The 21,239-nt window shown below is 59.7% G+C and overlaps 1 protein-coding gene across 1 annotated transcript; it reads right to left on the bottom strand.

Annotated features, from left to right (window-relative positions):
- Window positions 1-3,742: 3,742 nt before the first annotated feature.
- On the bottom strand, window positions 3,743-7,412 carry Pvalef (parvalbumin like EF-hand containing). Its single transcript, XM_076870845.2, has 5 exons — window positions 7,384-7,412; window positions 5,403-5,514; window positions 5,020-5,155; window positions 4,639-4,754; window positions 3,743-3,789 (listed from the first exon to the last, which is right to left on the bottom strand). Exons 2-5 carry the CDS (start codon window positions 5,506-5,508, stop codon window positions 3,743-3,745), a joined length of 405 nt encoding a protein of 134 aa, XP_076726960.1. The 5' UTR covers window positions 5,509-5,514; window positions 7,384-7,412.
- Between the last annotated feature and the right edge of the window lie 13,827 nt (window positions 7,413-21,239).

The following is a 21,239-nucleotide window of genomic DNA, read 5'->3' on the forward strand; positions in this document are numbered from 1 at the left end:
AGCCCTCTGGAAACGGGGACTGGACAGGCACCCCGAGGAGGGCGGGCACTGCCAGACCCTCCCTCTGCAGCCTCTGCACTTGGCACTTTAGCTCAGAATCTGCTAGTGCCCTTCACCTTGCGGGTTGTCGGCACAGACAGGTGGAGGCTGCAGCCCTCGTGGACAGGAGGGTCCTGGAGCACTCGCAGGGAGATGAGGGTCTACTCAGCAGGCGTGCTGTCCTGGAGCAGGCTTCCGTGTTGGGATGCTGCCCAGCAGCCCCAGGGGGCCTTCACCCCGGGCCTTTCTCCTCGCCTGCAAGTGGTGTGCAGACCCCAGGAGGCTTCCTGTGAGTGTGGTTCTGCTGCTGTGTCTGGGACGGCTCTGGGGGTCTCCCCCCATGAGGGCCCGACCAGCCCCATGACCCCCTGCCCTGTACCACCTTGCACCCGAGTCACCATCCTGTTCACTGCTGGACATAAGCCATGTCTGCTCCTTGTCTAGCCCCCTCCCAGAGAAGAACTCAACTGGTCCCTGGTCTCGGGCTAGACCAGGAGGCTGTCGATGGCTCCCCTACATGGCAGAGGGTGAAGGCTGCTGGGCCTCTCTGCTCACCATCTGCAGGACAGGGTTGCTGACCAGAAGGAGAAGCCCAAGCCTTTGGGTGAGGCTGGGAAATGCCCCTGACCAGGACACAACCTGGAGGCAGATATGAATTTGGGAGAGAGTGTATGTTGTCAGGAAGGCCGGGACTCCTGGAGAATGAGGGTGGACAGGGCTCAGAGGGGAGTCCACAGCCTTGGGTCCCTCTGGCAGCTTGTAGCACTCGGGAGTTCCACAGGAAGTTTCCTGGGGTCTCAGGGGCATCTGTTAGTCCTCAGCCTCCTGCCTGGGCCTTCCACCTCCTCCTACTGCAGGTTGTGGACCAGAGGTCAGGGCAGGGGCAGCAGGATGTCACCCGGCAGGACGTAATCCTGTGGAGCTCCTGTTGTCCCTGGACTGTAGAGTGGGTGGGGTAAGGTCTGGTCCCTCGGTGAGGAGGAGGGCTCCCACAGCAGGAGGTCAGGTTTTAGATGGTCTCTTTATTTTATTTTTGGTGCTGGGACTGAACCCAGGGCCTTGTGCATGTGAGGCAGGCACTCTACCAGCTGAGCTATATCCCCGACCCTAGGAGGTCAGATTTTAGAGCCCCAAGTGGACTCTGCCTAGGGAGTCCCCCCTGCCCACCTTGCTGCCCTCGTGGGTTTCATGTTCCCCACAGAGCCTGCGTCTGAGCCACATTCCTTCTGAGAGAGGCCACACCATCAGCAGCCATCTCTGTGCCCGACGTAGACCTTGGTGCAGACCTGAGCAGACACCTTGCCCTCTGGGGCCCACAGGCTAGCGGGGCTAATGGGCAGAAAGCAAGGGACTTACCATTTCAGAATCCCTGCCCTTTATTTCCTTCCCTCTCTTTTCTTTGACTTTAATTTTCTGTTTTTTTTTTTTTTTTCTAAGTTCTTGGGGAGGATACTTGGATCATTGATTACCAGCCCCTTTTCCTTTCAAATCAGTGCATTTAAGACTATGAATTTCCCTCAGATTACAACTTGAGCTGTACCCACAAGGTTTGGTATGTTGTATTTTTGTTAATGTTAGGTTTGATTTTCTTATTTCTGTGGTGGTTTCTTTGAATCTCAGGCTGTTTAGAACTGTGTTGTTTTTCTTTAACTTTTGTCTATGATTTCTAACTCATCTTCCCAGAGGACCTGTCCCATGTTATTCCAGTCCTTTCACTTGGTTGAGATATGCTTTAAGGCCTGGCTGTTGGTCAACTTTGGCAGGTGTTACATCTGTAATGTGCACTCTGCATCAGGGGGCTGCAGAGAACTGGCTACATCCAAGAGCCAGCCCGTCGTATTTCCCGAGCCTTCTGTAGGCTGACTGCTTCCTTTGGCACTCGGTCTCTCGGTCCCTGGGGTTGAGTGCTAAGGTCTCTCACCATATTTGTGCATCAGCTCTGTCTCATTCTGGTGTGTTCATTTTTCCCGTTGTGCATTTGGAGGCTGTACGTTCAGAACCATGGTGATTCCCTGAGATTGGCCCTTTATCATGAGTCCTTCCTCTTTGACCCTAGAAGTGCTTCTTGCCTTAAAGTCTCCTTCATCTGATAGTAAAGCTTTCTCTCCTTGGTACCTGCATGTGTCTCTCTTTTTAAATTTTTTAAAAGTACTTTTATACCTTTGTTTTATTTATTTTTGTGTGGTGCTGAGGATTGAATCCGGTGCCTCACATGTGCCAGACAAGCGCTCTGCCCCAGCCCCGCGTGGTGTCTCTTTGCCCTCTTTTTACTTCCAACCTTTCTATGTCCTTATAGTTCAGGCCAGTCCCAGGCGATATGCACCCAGGTCTGGCTGGGAGTTGCTGACCCACTTTTGCTCTGGTGGGCAGGTGGGGAGGAGGGGGCCAAGGGGCCAGGTCTGTGGGGCCGGCTGGGTTCTCTCTGTCCTGGCTCCTCCTGGGGACCCCGCTGGAGCTCCAATGTGGGCACCTCCTCCCTGGCAGATCCTGAACACCCAGGAGGCTGCTCAGCCCTTAAGCAGTGTCACTGGCTGGACCGTGCCTGCCAGGGGAACCTGTGCCCCTCACGCTCACCTCCTGGGGCGCTCTCTTTCTGGGATCTCATACCCCATGTCTTTGATGCTTTGTTTGCTCATTAAAGAAAACATGATACACATGTGAAGGTCATAGTGTATTGGAGGATGGGAGGTGCTGTGGGGAAGACTGAGTCAAGGGGAGCATGAGATTCTGGGGGTAAGTGAAAGGCAGAACGGTGGGTAGGGACCTCACTGGGACGTGACATTTGAGGAAAACACTGAAGGAGAAGAGGGAGTTTGTCATGCAGCTGGGGAGCATGCCAGGCTGGGGGAACAGCCGTGGAAAGGCCCTGGGACAGGATGTTCCTGGTGGGGCACTGGACGAGGCCACCTGCTCTCATGAGTGCACTGAGGTAAGCCACGCTCCTGGTGCTCACTCTCCACACCGGAAGACAGGCCAGGAGGGGCCAGGGACAGCATAGACATGGTGCTCACACTGAAAGAGGGTGGGCAAGTGTGGGCGGGGCAAAGACCAAGACGGGCCCCGTGTCCCACCAGAGAGCTTGGGAGAGCTGGAGTCATGGAGGATTGGGCACAAGGAGTGAGGGAGAGCCAGCCCAAAGCCGAGCGAGGCCAGGAGAGGCGGCCACCTGTGCGCTCTGGCCCTGGGGGCAGCCAAGGACACCTGCAGAGCACTCTGGGCCTCGCTCGCCCTGGGCTGCAGGAATCCCCACACATGTCCACACATCTGCTGTGTGAGCTGGGGGTGTGGGGCCAGGTGGCCACAGGACAGACCCAGGGCCCACAGGAAGGGGCCCTTCAGGGTTCTGGGTCCAAGAAGCACCAGGCTGAGAGAGAGGGCAGACCCAGGCAGCCCAGGGCTGGGGGGGACCTCCCTCCCAGTGCCCCCAGTGAGGTGAGACCAGGGGAGGGGAGGCCTGGACACCTGCCCGCCCATCTGCCCATTCCCCACCAGCCCCCAGCGCGTTCCGGCGGCTCCCAGGCGCAGGGAGGCGTTCACAGACACACGGGCAGCAGCACCGCATTTGTTTAGAGCTCTGTTTCTTCCACTTTCCTGGAACAGGCTGTGTCCACCCTTGGTCTCCTCCGTGAATGTCCACTGGGGCACATGCTCACCCCACACAGCCCTGCAGGGACCTCTTGCTGGTCCAGGGCTGGTCATGGTATTACTTCTTCTTTGGAGTCTTCTCCTTCTTGATTAATTCAGAAAACTCTAGGGCAGGAAATCCATACCTAGTAAACACGTCTGATTCTGACAGCCTGGGCTCCTGGCCCCTGAGGGGGCAGGCTGCTGGCCCTCTGATGGCCTCAGCAGTGGTGAGGCTTGCCCCTTTCTGAGGGCCCACAGTCTGGAGGATCTGACATCCCAGCCTGCCTGAGCCCTGGTGTGAGCTGGAAGACCAGTGAGTGGACCTCCCTGAGCTCAAATGACCTGGGTCTGCCGAGACCCTCAGAGATTCCTGCCTGACCCTTCTGAGCAGGTGCCCTGTGATCAACCTGCCTTTCTCAGTGGGGAAACTGAGGCTGGGGGCCTGAGTCCTGCACCGCCCCTTGCCAGCCATCCTGTTTTATGCCTGGGGCCTCCCCCTGCACTGAGGGCTGTGATGTGGCACAGGTGGGTAGGGATGGGCGCACACCTGGACAGTGGTGTCTGGGGCACTGGGCCGGTTGGCTCTTTCCTGGTGGCCACTTTGCCTGCCCTCTGCCCCAGTATCATGACAGCGAGTGGTGGCCAGAAGTCTAGGGCAGCCAGAGCCACAGGCAGTCTGAGCCCTGCCGCTTCCCTGGGCACAGCCCCACCCATACTGTCTCTGCCCAGCCAACCTTCCCAAGCCCCCCAGCACCCGTCTCTGCTCAGTGAGACACCCACCCACTCAGCAACCCCCAGGCTGGTTCCCCACATTGAGTTGGGGTGCTGAGAGGTCTGGGGTGGGGTGGCCACTCAATGCTATGCCTGGATAGTGCGTGTCCAGCACTGGCAAGGGCCATTACTGTGGGGCCAGGTGGTCACATGGGGTGGGGCACTGGAGGAGTCCCTGGGGCCCCATCTGGCTGCCCCCACCTTCGTAGTCGATCCTTCCATCCCCATCTGTGTCGGCTGCCTGGATCATGGCCTCGGCCTCCTCATCCGTCAGGGGGGCAGTGGGCATGTTACTGGGGATGGTGGTCAGGATGTACCTGGGCCGAAGGGGGCTCAGGTCAGGGCCAGGAGTGCCTGACCTTCGCAGCTGCTCATCCCCACTTCACAGGCGGGGAAACCAAGGCCCTGGACGGATGCCTCAGGCCCAGAGTCCCCTACCCTCTGGGTTTGGGTCCAGCACTGACACTGTGGCCCTGGCCAGTAGGGCTCCAGGGGGCATGTCAAGTCTGCTGGGTGCATGGGGGCACCGGCTGGGCCTGGCCAGGGACACCAACACCCTTCCCAGCCCCTGCCGTTCGTTACTTGATCTCATTCCACTCAATGAAGCCGCTCTTGTCCTTGTCCAGGGTCTGGAAGGCCTTGCGGATGGCGCTCTCCAACTGCCCCGAGGCCTGGAACTTGCGCATGTACTCAAAGAACTTGAGGTAGTTGAAGGACCCTGGGGCCAACCGGGCTGGCATCAGAAGGGCCAGCTGTGCACAGGGCTGGGCAGGTCAGTGGACCCAGAGATGGGATCATCCAGGTCCACTTCCTTTCTTCCCTGCCCACCAAGGTCATAGTCCTGAGCCCATCAGCTCCAGGGACACAAATCAGATGTCCCCTGCTAGGCCTGGGCCCAGGGACAGGGGCAGCCATGTCCCATTCCCCCTTCCCAGGCTGGGGCCGGGTCCCCGAGCTGGCTATACCGTGGTGCCTCATGTCTGAGGGCAGAAGCTCTATGTCCTTGTCTGATAGGGATGTGCCCATGGCCAGGGCCATCTTCTTCATCTGGGAGGAGAAGTCCTCGTCCATCCTGTCCTAGGGTGGGCAGAGAACAGCCTCTTGGTACGTCCCTGCCCAGGTGTGCACTGCCCACCTGGGCAGCAATCATCATGACTTTGACATGTGGGGCGGCCCCAGGCTTAGAAGAGGGGCAGCTGGTGGAGGGGTTTCCATGCCTCAGTTTCCCCACTGAGAAAGGCAGGGTAATCCTGGGGCACCTGCTCACGGGGGCAGCCCCTGAGCCTGGGTGGCCCAGGAGGTGCAGGCATCACTGTCCGCACTTTACGGGGCAGCTGGGCAGCCTGTGCCCCTCACGGCAGAGCCTCATGACCTGTGGGCTCTCAGGTTCTTTCCCTGGGGGGGTGTTGGGTTCCAGGATATGAGTAGGAACAGCTATTTCAGAGTCCAGGGCTGCGGGCTAGCAGGTGTCCAAGGCCCCTGAGCCCTCCAGAAAGTTCACAGGGTGAAGGAGACATCTAGAACACATGGCCCCACCAGGAGGGGCAGTGTGCACTCATGGCCCTGCCAGGGGCTGGGCAGTGGCTAGAGGCCTCTCTCCTCTCCTCCTGATAGGTCAAAGGTTGCAGCCCCACCCTGGGGCCTGGACGTGGGGAGCACTTGATGCAGCCCCAAGGCTGAATCCTGCTTCCTGCCCGGGGTGGCTCCCCTGGGCCAGCCCCTGTCCTCTAGCAGGAGGGAAGGAGAAGGTGGGGCCTGGGCTTAGAGCCCATCGTCACCTCAGTGGCTAACTCCTGTAGCATAGCAGAGGCCCTACCACCCCGGGACCTGACCTGGTCCCTGACTCCCCTCCCCAGGCATCTCAGGGTCCATTCTGGAAGAGGAGAAAATGGTCTGCCCACTTGGGGTCCTGTTGGGGGACCTGCCACCTGCTTCCATCAGGAAGGGGCCCAGCCAAATTCTAGGCCAGGCCTGGCCCGGCCAGAAGGCGACCTCCTGTCTAGAGTCTGTGTTCGTCCCCAGCCCCCTGCCCACCTGGCTGCTGTCAGGGTCCCCACCAGCATGCTGGGGCCGGGGCCGGGGAGGCAGGGCCTTGGGCTCTTTTTTATTTATAGCTCCTGCATCCAGACCTGGGATGGGGTTTGACCAGTCCCCAGAGAAAGGCCCCGATGTCCAGCCTGATGGGGCTGCAAGGCCCAGGTGAGCAGGCCCCGCGCTCCTCTCAGCGCCTAGAGAAGTCCTTCTTCTTTCCTCCCTGCTCAGGCCTCCTTTCCCCTCCAATCTCCCGGCCTCCACCACCAGAGCTGACTGAGCTCCGAGGCCTGCCAGTGGCCGTGTCCCCAGTACTGCCATCAGCTGGACGCCTTTGTGCCCAGCCACTCCACACCACTCACATGGCCTTCCCTGGGAGCGGGGGCTGCCCCAGCACCCTACCCCTGCCAAGGACTTCCAGGTTCAGACGCTACAGTGAGAGGACTCACTGGTGGCCAGGAGATAATGGGCACAGGGGACCCACGGATGGGGCTAGGTGAGGGGCCAGAGCCAGCTCAGGGCTCCTGGGTCAGGAGGCCCTGCAGCCACTACCCTGTGCACCCCAGGGCCCAAGGTGGTGGCTGTCAGCCCCTGTGCAGTCCTGGCTCACAGCCACCCCTGGTGGGCACACGTGCAGACCCGGGCCGCCCCCCATGGGCGCGTGTGCAGACCCAGGCCCACTTGGCTGCCTTTGGAGCAGACCTCCCTTGGGGCCAGTGGGGGATGCTGGCAGAAGAGCTGCCCCTCTCCTTCCTCCTCCTTTCCTTGTCTCCCCTGGACTTTGCTAAGTTCCTTCCAGATCCCAGGGCACCTCTTTGTCCTGTGTATAAAGACCAGGCCCCAAGCTCCTGCTGTCCAGCTTGGGCAACTCTAGTCGGGCCTAGTGCCCCGAGCTTCCCAGCCCGGACAGCTTACCGCCTGGCTTTCCTCGGGGCTCTTGGGAGGCAGTCAGGCCGTGTGTTAGGGGACTATGGGGAAGTCAGCCTTTATACTTGGGAGCACCCGGCTTGTTTACATCTTGCGACTGCAGCTGTCCTCCACCCCTCCCGGGCACTCCAGCCTGGCACTGGCTGCCCCAAGGGGCTTGCTGGCACTTGGCTAGCCTGTCCAGACTGGGCAGTACCTGGCCTTAACGGGCACGGCGTGGGGATGGGGAGGGGCAGGCAGACGGTACAGGGCCAAGGGCCTTGCCCAAGGTCACAGGATGGAGCCGAGACCTGGAGCCTCCGCCACACGTGGAGACCCAGGTCCTGACGGCCCTGGACACTGGAGCGCTGGGCCGTGAAGCTCGAAAGATGAGGCTGTGGCCATTGCTGGGCAGCTGTGGGCTGGTGGGACCCTGGAGAGGTGCTGTGGCATGTTGGGGACCTGAGCCAGGGCGAAGGCTCACAGTTCAGCAGAGCCTGAGGCCAACGGGCAGCTGGGGAGCCTCCAGATGACACAGGACAGACCTCCTCCCAGGTCACAGTGTGTCCCCCTGCTGGGGCAAGGAGGGCAAGGGGCTGTCCCTGCCTGGCTCTGAGCACCAGGCACATCGTCACCTTCTGCCCAGGGCAGGTAGCTGCAGTCAGCTTGACCCTGTGAGGTGGCCACGCTGGGGGCAACAGGCTGTGCGAGGGCAGGAAGGAGCCGTCAGAAGGGGCATGGCTGGGCACAGCACCTGGTCCTGTTGGTGGTGTGTCACCCTATGAAGGTGAGGTTCCTTCTGATCTGAGATGATGAAGCTGTTATGCAGTGCCATCTGCCCTCGGGTGCCCTGCCGGCCAGTTTGAGAGGGTCTCAGGGAACCCTCACAGCAGCCCCCCGGAGGCTCTGTCCCCAGAAAGTGGGAAAATGGCCCCCAGTTCTGTTTGCTCCAGGCTCAGGGGCCAGGGAGCACCTGGAGCCTCAGAGCAGACACTAGGCCCAGGACAGCGAGGGGACACCAGTGTGTCCGACAGCTCACTTTCCTGCAGGGCTGAGCCAGCTCTGTCCACAGCAACTAGGACGGGGGAAATCCTGGCACCTCGGGGTCCAGCCAGTGTCCTTGCTTCACTGGGACAACGGTGGGATGCGTTACTGCAGCAGGTCTGCAACGTGGTGGAGAGCACACAGGGCAGGTCTGGCGGGAAGGGGCCACCAGAAGCCCTCCCCGTGGGCCTCTGGCTGCTGTGCTTTCTGCTTCACTGTGGCAGAAGGTGAGCGGCCTAAAGCTCTCCAGCACAACTGTCTTCAAGTGCACCGCTGAGCAGCTGGGAGCACGTCACGGCGTGGCCACCACCACTGTCCCCTCCAGGACCCTTCATTCCAGACTGAAGCCCTGCCCCCCCGGCACACTAACCCTCCTCCCTGCGCCCGGCTGCTGGCCACCGCATCCACTGTCGCCATGAACGGGGGTCTGGGCACCTCCAGTAGGAGGCCTCGCACGGTCCGTGTCCTTCTGTGACTGGCTGGTTTCATTCACCGCCAGACCTTCAGTTCTTCTCCCGTGTGGCACGGGTCAGATCTTTTTTTTTCTTCCTGGACGTGATACAGGATTCATCACTGGATGTGATTAAGGGCACAGGGGAAGTCCCCAGGAGTGCAGGGTCCCGTGTGTCGGGGACCTGCCTGGGGCGTACTTGACCCTGTAGCCTTTGGGGATGAGCCGCCGCTCAGTCACCATGTCTTCACATTAGTCTCATTGAACTTGGTCAAGTCCCCCTTCTTTAAGATGTGGACCTCTGGCCGCCGGGAGTTGAACCTGGCCCTTTGTGGCGCTCAGCCATGTGCTTCTTATCCTGCAACTTGACATGGGTGGGCAGGTGACTTGGCCGCTGGGCCCGGGGCTGGAAGGCATCCACACCCGCGGCTGGAGCCCTCAGCCCTGTAGGGTGGCGTCTTGCTGATGTGGGGACCTGGGCAGTGTGGAGTGGCCCTGGGTAGTCTCTGTGGCAGCTTCTTACCAGGTGCTTATGGCACAGACAGGGAGCCTCCAGGGCTGGGTGGGGAGATGCCCTGGTCACCAGATGCTGTGGGGCTGCAGAACTGAGCTCACCCGTGGTCCTCCTTCCACCCTGGGTCAAAGACGCTGCCCTCAGCAGCAGGGACACTGGGCAGAAGCGAGACTGGTTTGTTTTTACCTACCAGTGACCCTGGGTAGGCAGCAGCCCTTCAGGGTACCCTGAAGGAAAAGTGTCCTGTCTCTTCAGGGCTGAGGAGCTTCCCCGGTGTGGCTGGGCCACCTTCTGTCTCCCTCCTCTGCTGATGGACCCGGGTGTGTCCCCTCCTGCCGGCTCTGTCAATATGGGCAGGCAGGCATTCCCTCTCGTCCCCGCCCTCGGTTCTTCTGGGGATCCACCCAGAATTAGAGGTGCTGGGCCACACGGAGGAGCCCCAGGCCCTGCTCGGCAGCTGTGCGCTTCACACCTGGCCAGCGGGGCGTGGGGTCCAGCCTCTCCACACCGCTGTTTCCCGATGGCAGCCATCCTGTGAGTGTGAGGGGGACCCGCTGCGGTTTTAGTTGGCGTGTTCCTTGTGACCAGTGCCAAGCGTGTTTGCATGTGCTCTCTGCCCATGCATGGTCTTGTTTGAGAAGTGTCTATCTCAGTTCTAGCCCATTTTTGAGTCATGCTGTTTGACTTTTGTTGAGCTTTAGGAATCCTCTCTGTGCATTCTGCATACTAATTTCCTATCAGACAACGATCGGCAACATTTTTTTCTATCTTTCTTTTTTGGTACTGGAGATTGAACCCAGCAGCACTCTACCACTGAGCACATTCCCAGCCCTTTTTATTTATTTTGAGACAGGGACTCGCTAAGTTGCTTAGGTCCTCAATAAATTGCTGAGGCTGGTCCTGAGCTTGTGATCCTCCTGCCTCAAGCCTCCTGAGCTACTGCACCTGGCTTTTCCATTCCTTGGACTGACTTTTTTCTCTGTTGATTGTTTCTTTTCTGCACATTAAAAAAAAAAAAATCATGAACTCAAATTTGTGTTTTCTTTTGTTGACTGTTGTGGGTGTCAGAGCCAAGAAGTCCGAGCCAAACCCAATGCATGGAAACTTGGTCCTCTCTCCTTTAATAGTTCATGGCTTTACCCCTGGTGTTCAGGTCTTGGACCTGTTGAGCCAGGGTTTTGCATGTGATATGAGGAAGGTCTGACTTCATCCCGTCGCATTTGGATGCCTGGTTTTCCCAGCACCATTTGTCTTTTCTCCAGTGAATCGATCGTCTTGACACTCTTGTCAAAGACCATTTGACATGGGGCTGGGGCTGGTGCTCAGTGGTAGAGCCTAGCATGCATGAGGCACTGGGTTCAATCCTTAGCACCACATAAAAATAAAATAAAGACATTGTATCCACCTAAAACTAAAAAGATGAATTTTTGAAAACAACAACAACAACAACATTTGACCACCGGGCCCAGTGACCCACGCCTGTGATCCCAGCAACCTGGGGAGGCTGAGACAGGAGGATCAAGTTCAAAGCTGGCCTCGGCAAAAGTGAAGCACTAAGCAACTTGGTGAGACCCTGTCTCTAAATAAAATACAAAATAAGGCTGAGGATGTAGCTCAGTGACCAAGTACTCCTGAGTTCAATCCCCAGGACCACCTCCCACAAAAAAGAACCACCATGGGTATTTGTGTGTTGACTTTATTTCCTGCTACTTTGCTGAATTCATTTGTTAGTCTAACAGTTGGTGGAATCTTTCAGGTTTTCAAAATATAAAAGTATATTATCTGTGAGCAGAGATAGTCTTGACTTCTTCTTTTCCAACTCGAATACTTTTTCTTTTCTTGCCTAATTTCTTTGGCTAGAACTTCTAGTACTGTTGATTATAAATGGCAAGAGCAGGCACCCTGGCCTTGTTCCCGATTGTAGAAGCAGCATTGAGTCTGCCCTCCGTCAGAGCGTGGTGCTTGCTAGGGTTCTGCACAGACGGTTCGTGCTGTGTTAAGGTAGTCTCCTTCTACTCTGTTGAGTGTTTTGCTATGAAAGGGTGTTGAATTTCATCCAATATTTTTTCTGCCTCAGTTGGTGTGTCGCTTGTCCTTCATCCTGTCAAAGCTGTGTGTGGCATTGATGGACTCTCGAATGTTGGACCTTCCTTGCATTCAGGGAGTGAATCCCACCTGGCCGTGGTGGACGACCTTTATAACCTGCTACTAAGGCCAGGGCGCTGGGGTTTTGCCCAGGACCTTTGCATTCCTGTCCAGGAGAGATGCTGGCTGTAGTTGTCTTTTCTGTGGCCTCTGCTGACTCTGATATCAGGATGATGCTGGCTCACGGGAGGAGTCAGGAAGTATCCCCTCCTCTTTTCTTTTCTGGAAGGGTTTGGTTGACGTTAAGCTCTTTAAATATCTGGTAGAATTCAGCCGCGAGCACACAGGGTCCGGCGTTTTTCTTTGTGGGCGTTCTGATCACTGGTTCAGTCTCCTTATTGGTTCCAGGTCTGTGCCAGTTTTCTCTTTCTCTGTGATCCAGACTTGGTAGTTTGGTATTCCGGGAATTTGTCTGATCCTCAGTGCTTTCCTGGGCCCTGCAGGATGAGACCCTGGAGGAAGCAGCTGCCTGGCTTTCCACTGTCAACTAGGGCAGACAACTAGCTGCCCCTGTGCCCAAGGTCCACCCTGTCTGCTCATGGAAGCTGTGTGTGGTGTCCAGGAGCTTGGCCTTCTGGCATGGCATGGTCTCCCGGTGGGGACAGGCTGGCCAGGGTGTCAGAAAAGCCCACAGGAGAGGCGGAGCGGTTGTCCTTGTCGAGGTCCACAGGGGTGGAGGAGAAGGCCAGGGGAGGAGAAGGCCTGTCAGGCCAAGGGGGCTCCTGTGAGCACCTCTGCTCCAGGCAGGGCCTTCGCAGAGCTGTCACCAGGGGGACCTTGGGGAGTGGAGCAGGGACACTTCATGCATGAAAGCTCCTGGCCTGGCCAGCCTGGAGGGAAACACTTCACCATCCATTTCTTTTCCAGGCCTAAGACTTTTAGCCTTTTATTTTAGAAAGAGTATTGTACCCCAAAATGACAGTAAAAAAGGGAAACCTTTTCCCAGCCCCTGTCCCCAGCTCCCCTTGGTGCAGGTCACGGCCTCTGAGGGCTGCGCCAGGACCAGGCACCCTCCAGACCCACTGGTCCCCGTGTCTCCCTGCTGGCCGCTGCGTTCCCTGTGATAGGAGGTGAAATGGCTCCTCACTGGGACTGAGGATGGCCAGCAGCTCCCTTGACTGTCCATCTGCTGGGCTTCGGGAAGGTTCCAGAGCTTCTGTCTTTAGAGATGGTGGTTCTCACCTCTGAACCAGAACACGTCCTCCACCTTGGCTACATTCACAAGAGTGGACAACACGGGACACCATGGATGAGCCCCTGGTCCTGCCAAGTTCTTCTCCAGGAGAGTTTGCCACAGCCTGGGTGTCCCCGGCACCTGGGTGTGGCAAGCCCACGTGTGACTGTGGTCACAGCAGCTGCACCCACAGCGACATGTGGACAGGCCAACAATGGAGCCTGTTGAGCCACATGAAGGGCTGAGGTTCTAACTGTCCCCTTGACGAGGACTAACCCCATGTGTGGCTGTCACTGCAGTAGCACAAGGACATGCTCAGAGTGGGAGGGAGCACTTTTAGTAAAGCCCAGGAGCGCCCTGGGGGGGAGCCCGGCATGAGCAGCCAGGCTGCTCGGCTCAGGGTGGGGGAGAGGCAGCCAGCCGCTCGCCAAAGCTCCTGGAGCCAGCACCTGCCCCAAGCTGACAGATGGCCTGTCCCCCGCGGCCCCTCAGGTTTCACTGCAGGTCAGAGCAGCTCCTCCTGCCCCGGCCCTGGCCCCCCTCTGGGTGGAGCCGGCCTGCAGGGGCCACAGGCACCACCTCCCAGTGCAGAGTGACCCTGTCCCATGACCATGGACACTGCCCCCTGCAGAGGCCCCTCAAGGGCTGGCACTGCCCAGCCTCCTGGCACTGCCCAGCTACTGCAGGCAGAGTGGGGCTGGGCCCTGCTGCTGCAGCCTGCACGCCCTCCCAGCGAAGCCCAAAGCCGCCCCCCGGCCTGTCTGGCTGAGCGTTGGGGAAGGAAGAGGAATTGGCTCTTCTGTTGCCAGGGCCATTTGAGTGCTGCAGCCTCCTCCTAGATCATGGTGTGGCCTCTGTGGTGGGTGGGCGGCCCTTGGCCAGCTCTGAACACTGGGCCACAACTGGGCCTCCTGTGGAGGCTGGGTACCCCCTGCCCACTGGTGTCTCTTTGTCAAATGCCGGAAGCCCAGGCAGAGCACAGCTACAGGGTGGGGTTCAGGGGTTATTCCAAAGCTGAGGGGTGTCCTGGAAAAATCTGTGTAGAGGCAGAACTGCCCTGTAGCCGTTCCCCTCCCCATGCAGACACAGGGTCACCCCAGCACCCCCCAGTGGGATACAGCTGTGGCTGCAGCATGCAGGTGAGCTGGGTCCTGGGTGGCCTCCTCTTGCTGGGCACACGTTGTCCCTGTGTTGTGGTCAGGAGCTGTGGCCCTGGCTTGGGGGGCTGGGGTTGGAGGCCCCAGCACCCTGGAGATGCTGCTCAGAGGGCCTGGCAGGTAGAGCTGGGGATGTGACCGAGGTGCCCCGTGTGGGGTGGGGTCCTGCCAGGCAGGGGGGCCCCTGTAGCCCACTGTGGTGGCAGCGCATGGGTTTCTGTGCTGAATCCAGGCCGCCAGTTCACAGGCGGGAGTGCGAATGTGGCTTGTCAGGATTAAAATGTTTATGGGATGAATTTAGGAAGGGGATGACCTGTCCCCAGGGTCCTGTGCTCCCCACTCTGCACTCCCCGCCCAGGCCCCTCCCTGCTGTAGTGAGTTCAGTTGTAGCCCCTGGTCATGGTGGAGTGGCCTCACCTGGACACAGGGTCTCTGCAGGTGTGAGGAAGGGTCCACTGGGCTGGGGTGGCTCAGTGGTGGAGCCCGCCTGCAGAGCACCCAAAGGTTCTGGGTTCTGTCCCCAGCACTGGGGAAAAAGAAAAAAAAAGATAAAGACTTGTCCAGTGAGGGCAGGTCTGTCCAGTGATGGGCGGCTCTGGAGGATCTCCCCAAGGCCACAGAGGAGGGGTGGGGTCCAGAGCTGGAATCGAGGATCGCCCTGCCCTGGAGCCGTGGGTGGGAACCTCTATTTCAGACTGAGAGTCCTCTGTGGCTCCAACCAGTCGTGAGGACACTCCCGGGCCTCCCCACCCTCTTGCTCCTCTTGTCAGCCTCCGTCACCCCAGAGCCCCTCACTAGTGCCTCACCCTGCGCCCTGGGTCCCAGTCTGTGGAAGGCGACCCTGCTGGAGTTCTCCAGGCCAGGAGGACCATGGCCAGTTCCTGAGCGTGAGGCTGGGAAGGCCAGGGAGGGGACAAAGACCACTGTGTGCTCTGGCTGCCCCCCTCACCACCCCGTGTCTGGCATGGCTGGATCCAGCACGTGGGATGGGACCCTGAGGAGGGGGGCCAGGCTCCAGGGGCCCGGCAGCCTTTGTGACCCAGCCTTTCCTCACAACGGTGTTATTTTACTCATTGAGAACTTTTTCACACTGACTTTCTGTGTGCGTGATGCTGGGAACTGAAGCCAGGGCTTGTGCGTAGCAGGCAAGCACTCTACACTGAGCCACACCCTTTTATTTCACCTTAGACAGGGCCTCACTAGGTTGCCCAGGCTGGCCTCGAACTGTCGATCCTCATGCCTCTGCCTCCCAAGTTGCTGGGAATACAGGTGAGTGCCACCAGCCACCCTGCCCGGCTCTATTAATTCTGACTCTTTAGAATATTGCATTAAAATATTGGTTACCTTAATTATTAAGTTTATTTTTTAAAATATTTTTTAGTAGATGGACACAATATCTTTTTATTTATTTATTTTTATGTGATGCTGAGAATCAAACCCGGTGCCTCACACCTGTGAGGCGGGCGCTCTATCACTGAGCCACAGCCCCAGTGCCGACTAAGTTTATTTTTACCAGCTTTACTGAGATATGATTCACACATCATGAAACTATCAACTTAAAGTCTACAATTTGATGTCAGTTTTTTGTTTTTGTTTTGAGACAGGGTCTTGCTCTGTTGCCCAGGCTGCTCTCAAACTCCAGGGCTCAGGGATCCTCTGTCTCTGCTTCCTGGGTGCTGGAGCCAAGGTGCACCCCAGGACCAGCTCAGTAGCGCAGTGTGTTTCAGCATATTCACAAGACCTAGGACATTTCTCGTCACCCCAAAAGAAGCCAGCAATCACTTACCATCTCCCCCTCCCCAGGGTTCTGGCACCGTCAGGCTACTTCCTGTCCCTGTGGACTTGCCCCATCTGGACACTTCATATAAACAGAATTGTACCCTCCCAAGACTGGCCTCTGTCCCTGAGCACCATGCATTGTGGCTCATCCCTGGTACAGCACCTGCCACAGCTTTGATCTTTTTGGGGAGCAATACCGTTGCACCGTGTGGACATGCCCTGCTGTTCACCACTCACCTGAGAAGGACGCAATCCCCCAGCTTCCTGGGGTCCCCTAAGCTCTGCTCCTGAGCGCTCCCTTGCCCCACCCTCCTCCGGGTCTAGCCCTTGCCACCCTCTGACCCCTGGAGGCTCCTCCTCTGCATCTCTCCTCCCCCCAGGATCTCCTTCCAGAGCTTGCTGGCATCTGCCTCTTGGACGGCAACCCCCCCTCACTAGGCTAGGCCCCTGGAGTCAGCTCCTTTGGCCACCCTCTGCCCCTGGCATCTACAGGACTTAACAGTACCCTCTAGTGTCAGCAGCTGGCACCTCTGTGACCCCTACACTGTGGGCTGAGGCCCACTGGGAGTCCTGGTCACTCAGGTGGTCATTTTCCACTGTTAGGCATGGCTCCTGCAGAGGCACTGAAGGGTCTGGGGTACCGTGCTCTCCCCCAGGCCAAGAGGTAGGGCAGGGCTACATCCCGGGGTTCTCTCACCTAAGGGTGCTAGCTGACTCTGCCCTGGATTGGGCAGAAGCCTGTACTTGGACCAGTGGCCTGTGATCACCCCTAGAATGGCAGGCCCATCTCTGCTCATGCCATTCATGGGGACTCAGGTGCACCTGAAACTCAAAGGCTTCCGACCCTGTCTGGCCCCTGTGTACATGCCTGCACACGTGCTCACAGGCAAATCCTGAACACTGTTCTTTCCAGGTGAGCCATCTTAGACCTGGTCAGGGGGCAGGCCACATGGGCACTGAGAGTCTGGACAGAGACTCCCTCTCAGCCTAAAACTAGCACCCACTGGGGGTACTGGACTTTTCCCCTGCCCAGGTCCAGGTGTCGGGGTACCTGCCAAGCTGGGCAGAGGCTGGCCCTCCATATAGGGGCTGAGCAGTTTTGCTGCAGGGTATCTGACCTTTGTCCCTTATACTGGTGCACTCCTGGACAACAGCCCTCAGGGGGCCACTGCAGCACCCCATCCCCAGGGCTGTGAACTACCTCTGCAGTCCAGTGGCCTCTGGTTCTCCTGAATCCCCAGAAGGCACAGACTGGACAAGGTGAACAGATGCCTTTTGAGTTGCTGGGGGCTGCTTCACCCCTGTGGCTCCTTGGTCCACAGCAGACTGCGGCAAAGCCCCAGAAAGCATCCACCACTTATTCTGGGACAGAAAGAGGTCTGGACAGCCCAGTGTCCTGGGCAGGCTTGGGGTGTACCTGCCATTGCAGGAGACCCCTGAGATCTGAGAAGACAGAGAAGAGTCCCTTGCTTGGCACATGAGAAGTGGACTTTCTGCACAAAGATCCACCCTAAGAAAAAAAAAATGGGTGAGTCCTGGAGCCCTCTCCCAGCACTGCTGACCCCTCTGCCAAACCCTGTCCTAAGTCTTCCCCCAGCCCCTGCTGCTGCAGTCCCCTGTCCTCCAACAGGCCATCCTGGGGCTTTGCAACTGGCCCAAGCATCAAGGAGCAGGAGGTACAGGCGACCCAACTCTACTAGTCTCCACTACTAGTTAGGCTACAGCCGGCTCTGTCCAGGCCGGGCTGCCCCCGCAGCGCCACCGCAGCGGGGCAAAATGGCTGCGGGCGGGGGAGGGGCGGGAGGAGGCAGCCCCTCGCTGTCGCCCGCCGGAGCGCTGTTCACTGCGGCGGGGGCGGCCAGTTCCTTCTCCACGGCTGTCGCAGCGTGGCACAGCCGCAGGCGGTCGTGCAAAAATAGCCCCCCACCCCGCCAGCGCAGGCGCCGCCCAAAGGGCACGCGGGGGACCCCGGTCGCCTCCGAAGCCTGCCTTGAACCCCGCGCCGCCCGGACCCTGCGTCGGCGATGCCAGCCCCCGACGCCTCCACCCCTAGCCTCCCGCCCCCTCCCAGCCTCCGTGTTCGCCGGCCTCCGTGCCGCTCCTAGCCTCCGTGCCCCTGGCCTCCGCTCCGCGCCCCCCCACCTCTGCGGCCCCGCTCCGCGCCCCTGCCCGGTGCCCCCCTCCCGGTGCCCCCGGCCTCCGCGCCCCGCCCGGTGCCCCCCCGCCCGGTGCCCCCGGCTTCCGCGCCCCCCCGCGCGCGCTCCCGCGTGTTTTCGGACTGCACCAGCCGGAGCCCCGCGGCGCGGCGGCGGCGGGCGGAGGCGCCTCGTCTGTCGCCGCCCCCACCGGTGCCCGCGCTGCTGCGGTGGCTGGGGGCGCTGGGCGCGGGGGCCGCGCGCTCCGCACCTGCGGCGGCCGCTGGGCGATGCCGCGGCGCGGGCCAGGGCCGCGGGCGTCCTGAGCGCAGCGCCCGCCCGGGGATGCCCGTCGCGCTGCTGGCCCTGGCCATGTCGTCCTCCTTCTTCAACCCCAGCTTTGCCTTCAGCTCGCACTTCGACCCCGGTGAGTCCGCGCCGCCCCTGGGCCTGCTGGCTGCATCCCACCCCCACCTGCCTCCCACTGCGGACAGGGTGCTGCTGCGGCCTGGGTTTCCCATTTTGCATGGAAATTAACCCCTTTTCTGCCCGGAGCCGGAGCCGGCACAGAGGAGCAGGGTCAAGCTTAGCAGGACCCCTACAGGTCTGTGGAACTGGGCAGGCCCTGGGGCCCAGACAGGACACAGCTGGGCTGGCAGTGGTGGCTGGGTCCTGTGTCCCTGGGATGCCTCCCCAGCACAGGTGACTGGGGAGGGCTCAGAGGGCTCAGGTTGGCCCCAGGTGTGCAGGAGAGGAGGTTGCCAGGCTCAGAGCCCTTAGGGAGGTGTGTGGGGGGGGCATCTAGGCTGGGGCACAGGCCTTCTGGGGACTCTTGCTGGCCTGTAGTCTTGGTTGGGGGGCTCTTTGCCAGGCCCAGAGCTGGTTCTGGGGCTCCCTGTCAGGGAAGGTGGTGGCTGGCCTACCAGGTGGAGGCCTAGAGTGGGCCTTGGTGGGGCCCAGGCCCTGGGCAGCAGGTGAAGCAGAGGTGGGGCTGCCAAGCTGGCTGCACAGGACTAGGTCCAGGCCCCACCCCCACCCCGTGGACCCAGCAGTGACCTGTTTACCCGTGGCTGCTTGGCTATGGTGTGGCAGCTGGGTGGGCAGAGGGGGTGGACAGCGGGCAGCCCCAGGTGTGGCTAGGAGGTGGCTTTTCCTCGGCTGTCTCCAGCTCCCAGCCCCTCTGAGCCTAAGAGGGGGATAAGCCCCTGCCCAGGGGCCTCCAGTCCCCCTCCATGTCCCTGGGGCTCTGGCACCGAGCTGATGCAGCCCAAACAAAGCCAGGCTTGCACATGATGGCTCTCCTGGGTCTCCTCCCTGGAGGGGGGCCAGCATGGGCAGTGATGCACGGGGTCCCCTGGGCAGACCAGGTCTGAAGGCATTTGTTCCTGGGGGAGGGCTGTCTGCTTGGCTAAGGGCCATGGGTATCACTTGCTTGGAAATGACTTCCCGGGGTGACCTGAGGGGCTCAGAGACCACAGTGCCACCATCATCAGATGGCTCAGAGCCCAGCAGCAGCAGCAGTAACTGGCGGGCTGAGGTAGGGGCTGAGCAACCCCAGGCCACACACCAGCATCCAGGAGCTGGGAGCTGGCCATGGGCTAGGGAAGGCCCCATGCCATGCCAGATGTTGTCCAGCAAGCATGGGTCTTCCTGCTGGGAAGCAGGTCCAGGCTCAGATGGGCGGCCTTGGGACTGCTGGGGAGTGGAGGTGGACGCTAGGACTGACCCAGGAGGGAGGAGCCCTTTGGCCCACCTCAGTCTCGCTCTCTCTGTTGGGTGCAGACTTCTCCTGGTGGGGGTCTTTGCACCCTGACGCTGAACCAGGTGTCCAGGGCAAGAGAGACCCTCCCCACCGTAGGGGAACAGCAGCTCTGAGCATGGGCACAGACTTGGTAGCCAGCTGTGATCAGTGTCATTACAACGTGTCCTTTTAATGACCTAGGAGGGAAGAAGGTTGCTGGGAGGAACGAGAGAGCCCCGCCATGACTGTACCCCGGGCACCGCACCTGTCCTGGGGCTACCCAGGAGGTGATGGGATGGGAGAGAATGCTCCTGCAGGGGTAACCCACAGGTCCTGAGGGCTCCGTGTGTTGGAAGGAGAGGCAGGAGCCTCTGGCTGTACTTAGCCCAGCGTTCAGAATCTGCTGTCCCCCACTGAGATTCCTCTGTCCTTCCCTGACTCTCTGGGCTTCCATTTTCCCATCTGTCCAGTGGGACAGTGCTGGAGCCTGGGCTGCTCTGGAGGCATGTAGCTATGCCAGACACTCTTGGGGCACAACCTGGTGCCTGAGGCTCCCTGTGACCACAGTGGCTTGCTCACTCTCTTCATCCCCATAATGGAGAGAGAGATGGTCCTTTCTGAGCTCAGCTGGCATCTGTGGGTGGTCCTCTGGGGCCAGCAAAACCCAGGGAAGAGGGGGCTCATGTTGTCAATGGTTGCAGTTTGTTTATGGGTCACTCTCTGGTCACTGCAGCACCAGGCACAGGGTCTTGACGGTCTCCAGCCTGTGTCCTGTGCCCATGACCAGCTCTTGGTCCATCATAGGAGTTGGTCCTGGTCTGCACGGAGGTGACTGCAATCTGATGGTATAGGTGGTGTGGGCAGATGTGTCTGAGACTGCAGAGGCTGAGCTGGGGGTGGAGGCCATTGGCACTTGCTGGGGTCTGCCTGGGCCCCCTCCACCCCCACCAGCCATACTGGGCAGGACAGGGTGCTTAGGGGACAGGCCTGGATGCTCACTCCTGGGGTGGTATGGGCCAGCGCAGGGGAGCCCAGGAAGAGTTGCTCATCTGGGTCTGGCTCTTCCCTGGCTCTCTGACACCCAAGACGGGTGACTGGGGAACGTCCCATGGCAGTGGCAGTCAGGTGGCTTTTATGCTGGTGGTCTTGGGCCAATCACCCAGCCTCTCTGAGATCAGCTCTGCACAGGTGAAGCCTTTTCCTGGGTAGACCAGGTGGGCAGAGAATGGAAACCAAGAAATGAAGGGTGACAGGGGCAGCTGGAGGGGGCTGGGAAGGAGGTGGTGTTTGACCTTGAGGGGTGGGGTTACCGCTCCTGCTGGGTGCTCCAGGGCAGGGGTGACCCGTTTCTCACTCCCAGCCTCTGGATGGGGGGGGTGCGGGGGGCTCAGTAGGTTCCTGCTGGTTCAGGCCTCCATCAGGGTGCTGTGGTTCCTGGGCCTGGAGCTGTCCTAGGTGCTGGCAGCGCTGGGTGGCGGTGCATCACCCCCAGGCCTCCGGGCACGGCTCACCAGCCCCCTCCTGTGCACCTGGCCCTGTCTGGGCCTCCGTTTCCTGATCTCTAAGCTGGGGCTGTGGTGTCCTCCCTGGTGTGGACAGTAAGCCGAGCTGGTACCTGGACAGTGTTTGTCAAGGCTGTCCCTGGTCAGATGTCCTGGACCAGTCAGCAGCACTTGGAGTGTGTGGAGACTCGTGGCGGACAGGGCAGCTGGGCCAGCACCTTCC

The sequence above is a fragment of the Callospermophilus lateralis genome, chromosome 11 (assembly GCF_048772815.1).
Source record: "Callospermophilus lateralis isolate mCalLat2 chromosome 11, mCalLat2.hap1, whole genome shotgun sequence".
Taxonomy (NCBI): Eukaryota; Metazoa; Chordata; class Mammalia; order Rodentia; family Sciuridae; genus Callospermophilus; species Callospermophilus lateralis.

Coding starts and splice junctions, on each gene's coding strand:
- Pvalef (XM_076870845.2), bottom strand. CDS start 5,508: ATGGACGAGGACTTCTCCTCCCAGATGAAGAAGATGGCCCTGGCCATG. Junction 5,156..5,402: donor CTCAGACATGAGGCACCACG/GTATAGCCAGCT, acceptor GGTTGGCCCCAG/GGTCCTTCAACTACCTCAAG. Junction 3,790..4,638: donor TGGAAGGATCGACTACGAAG/GTGGGGGCAGCC, acceptor TTCCTGCCCTAG/AGTTTTCTGAATTAATCAAG.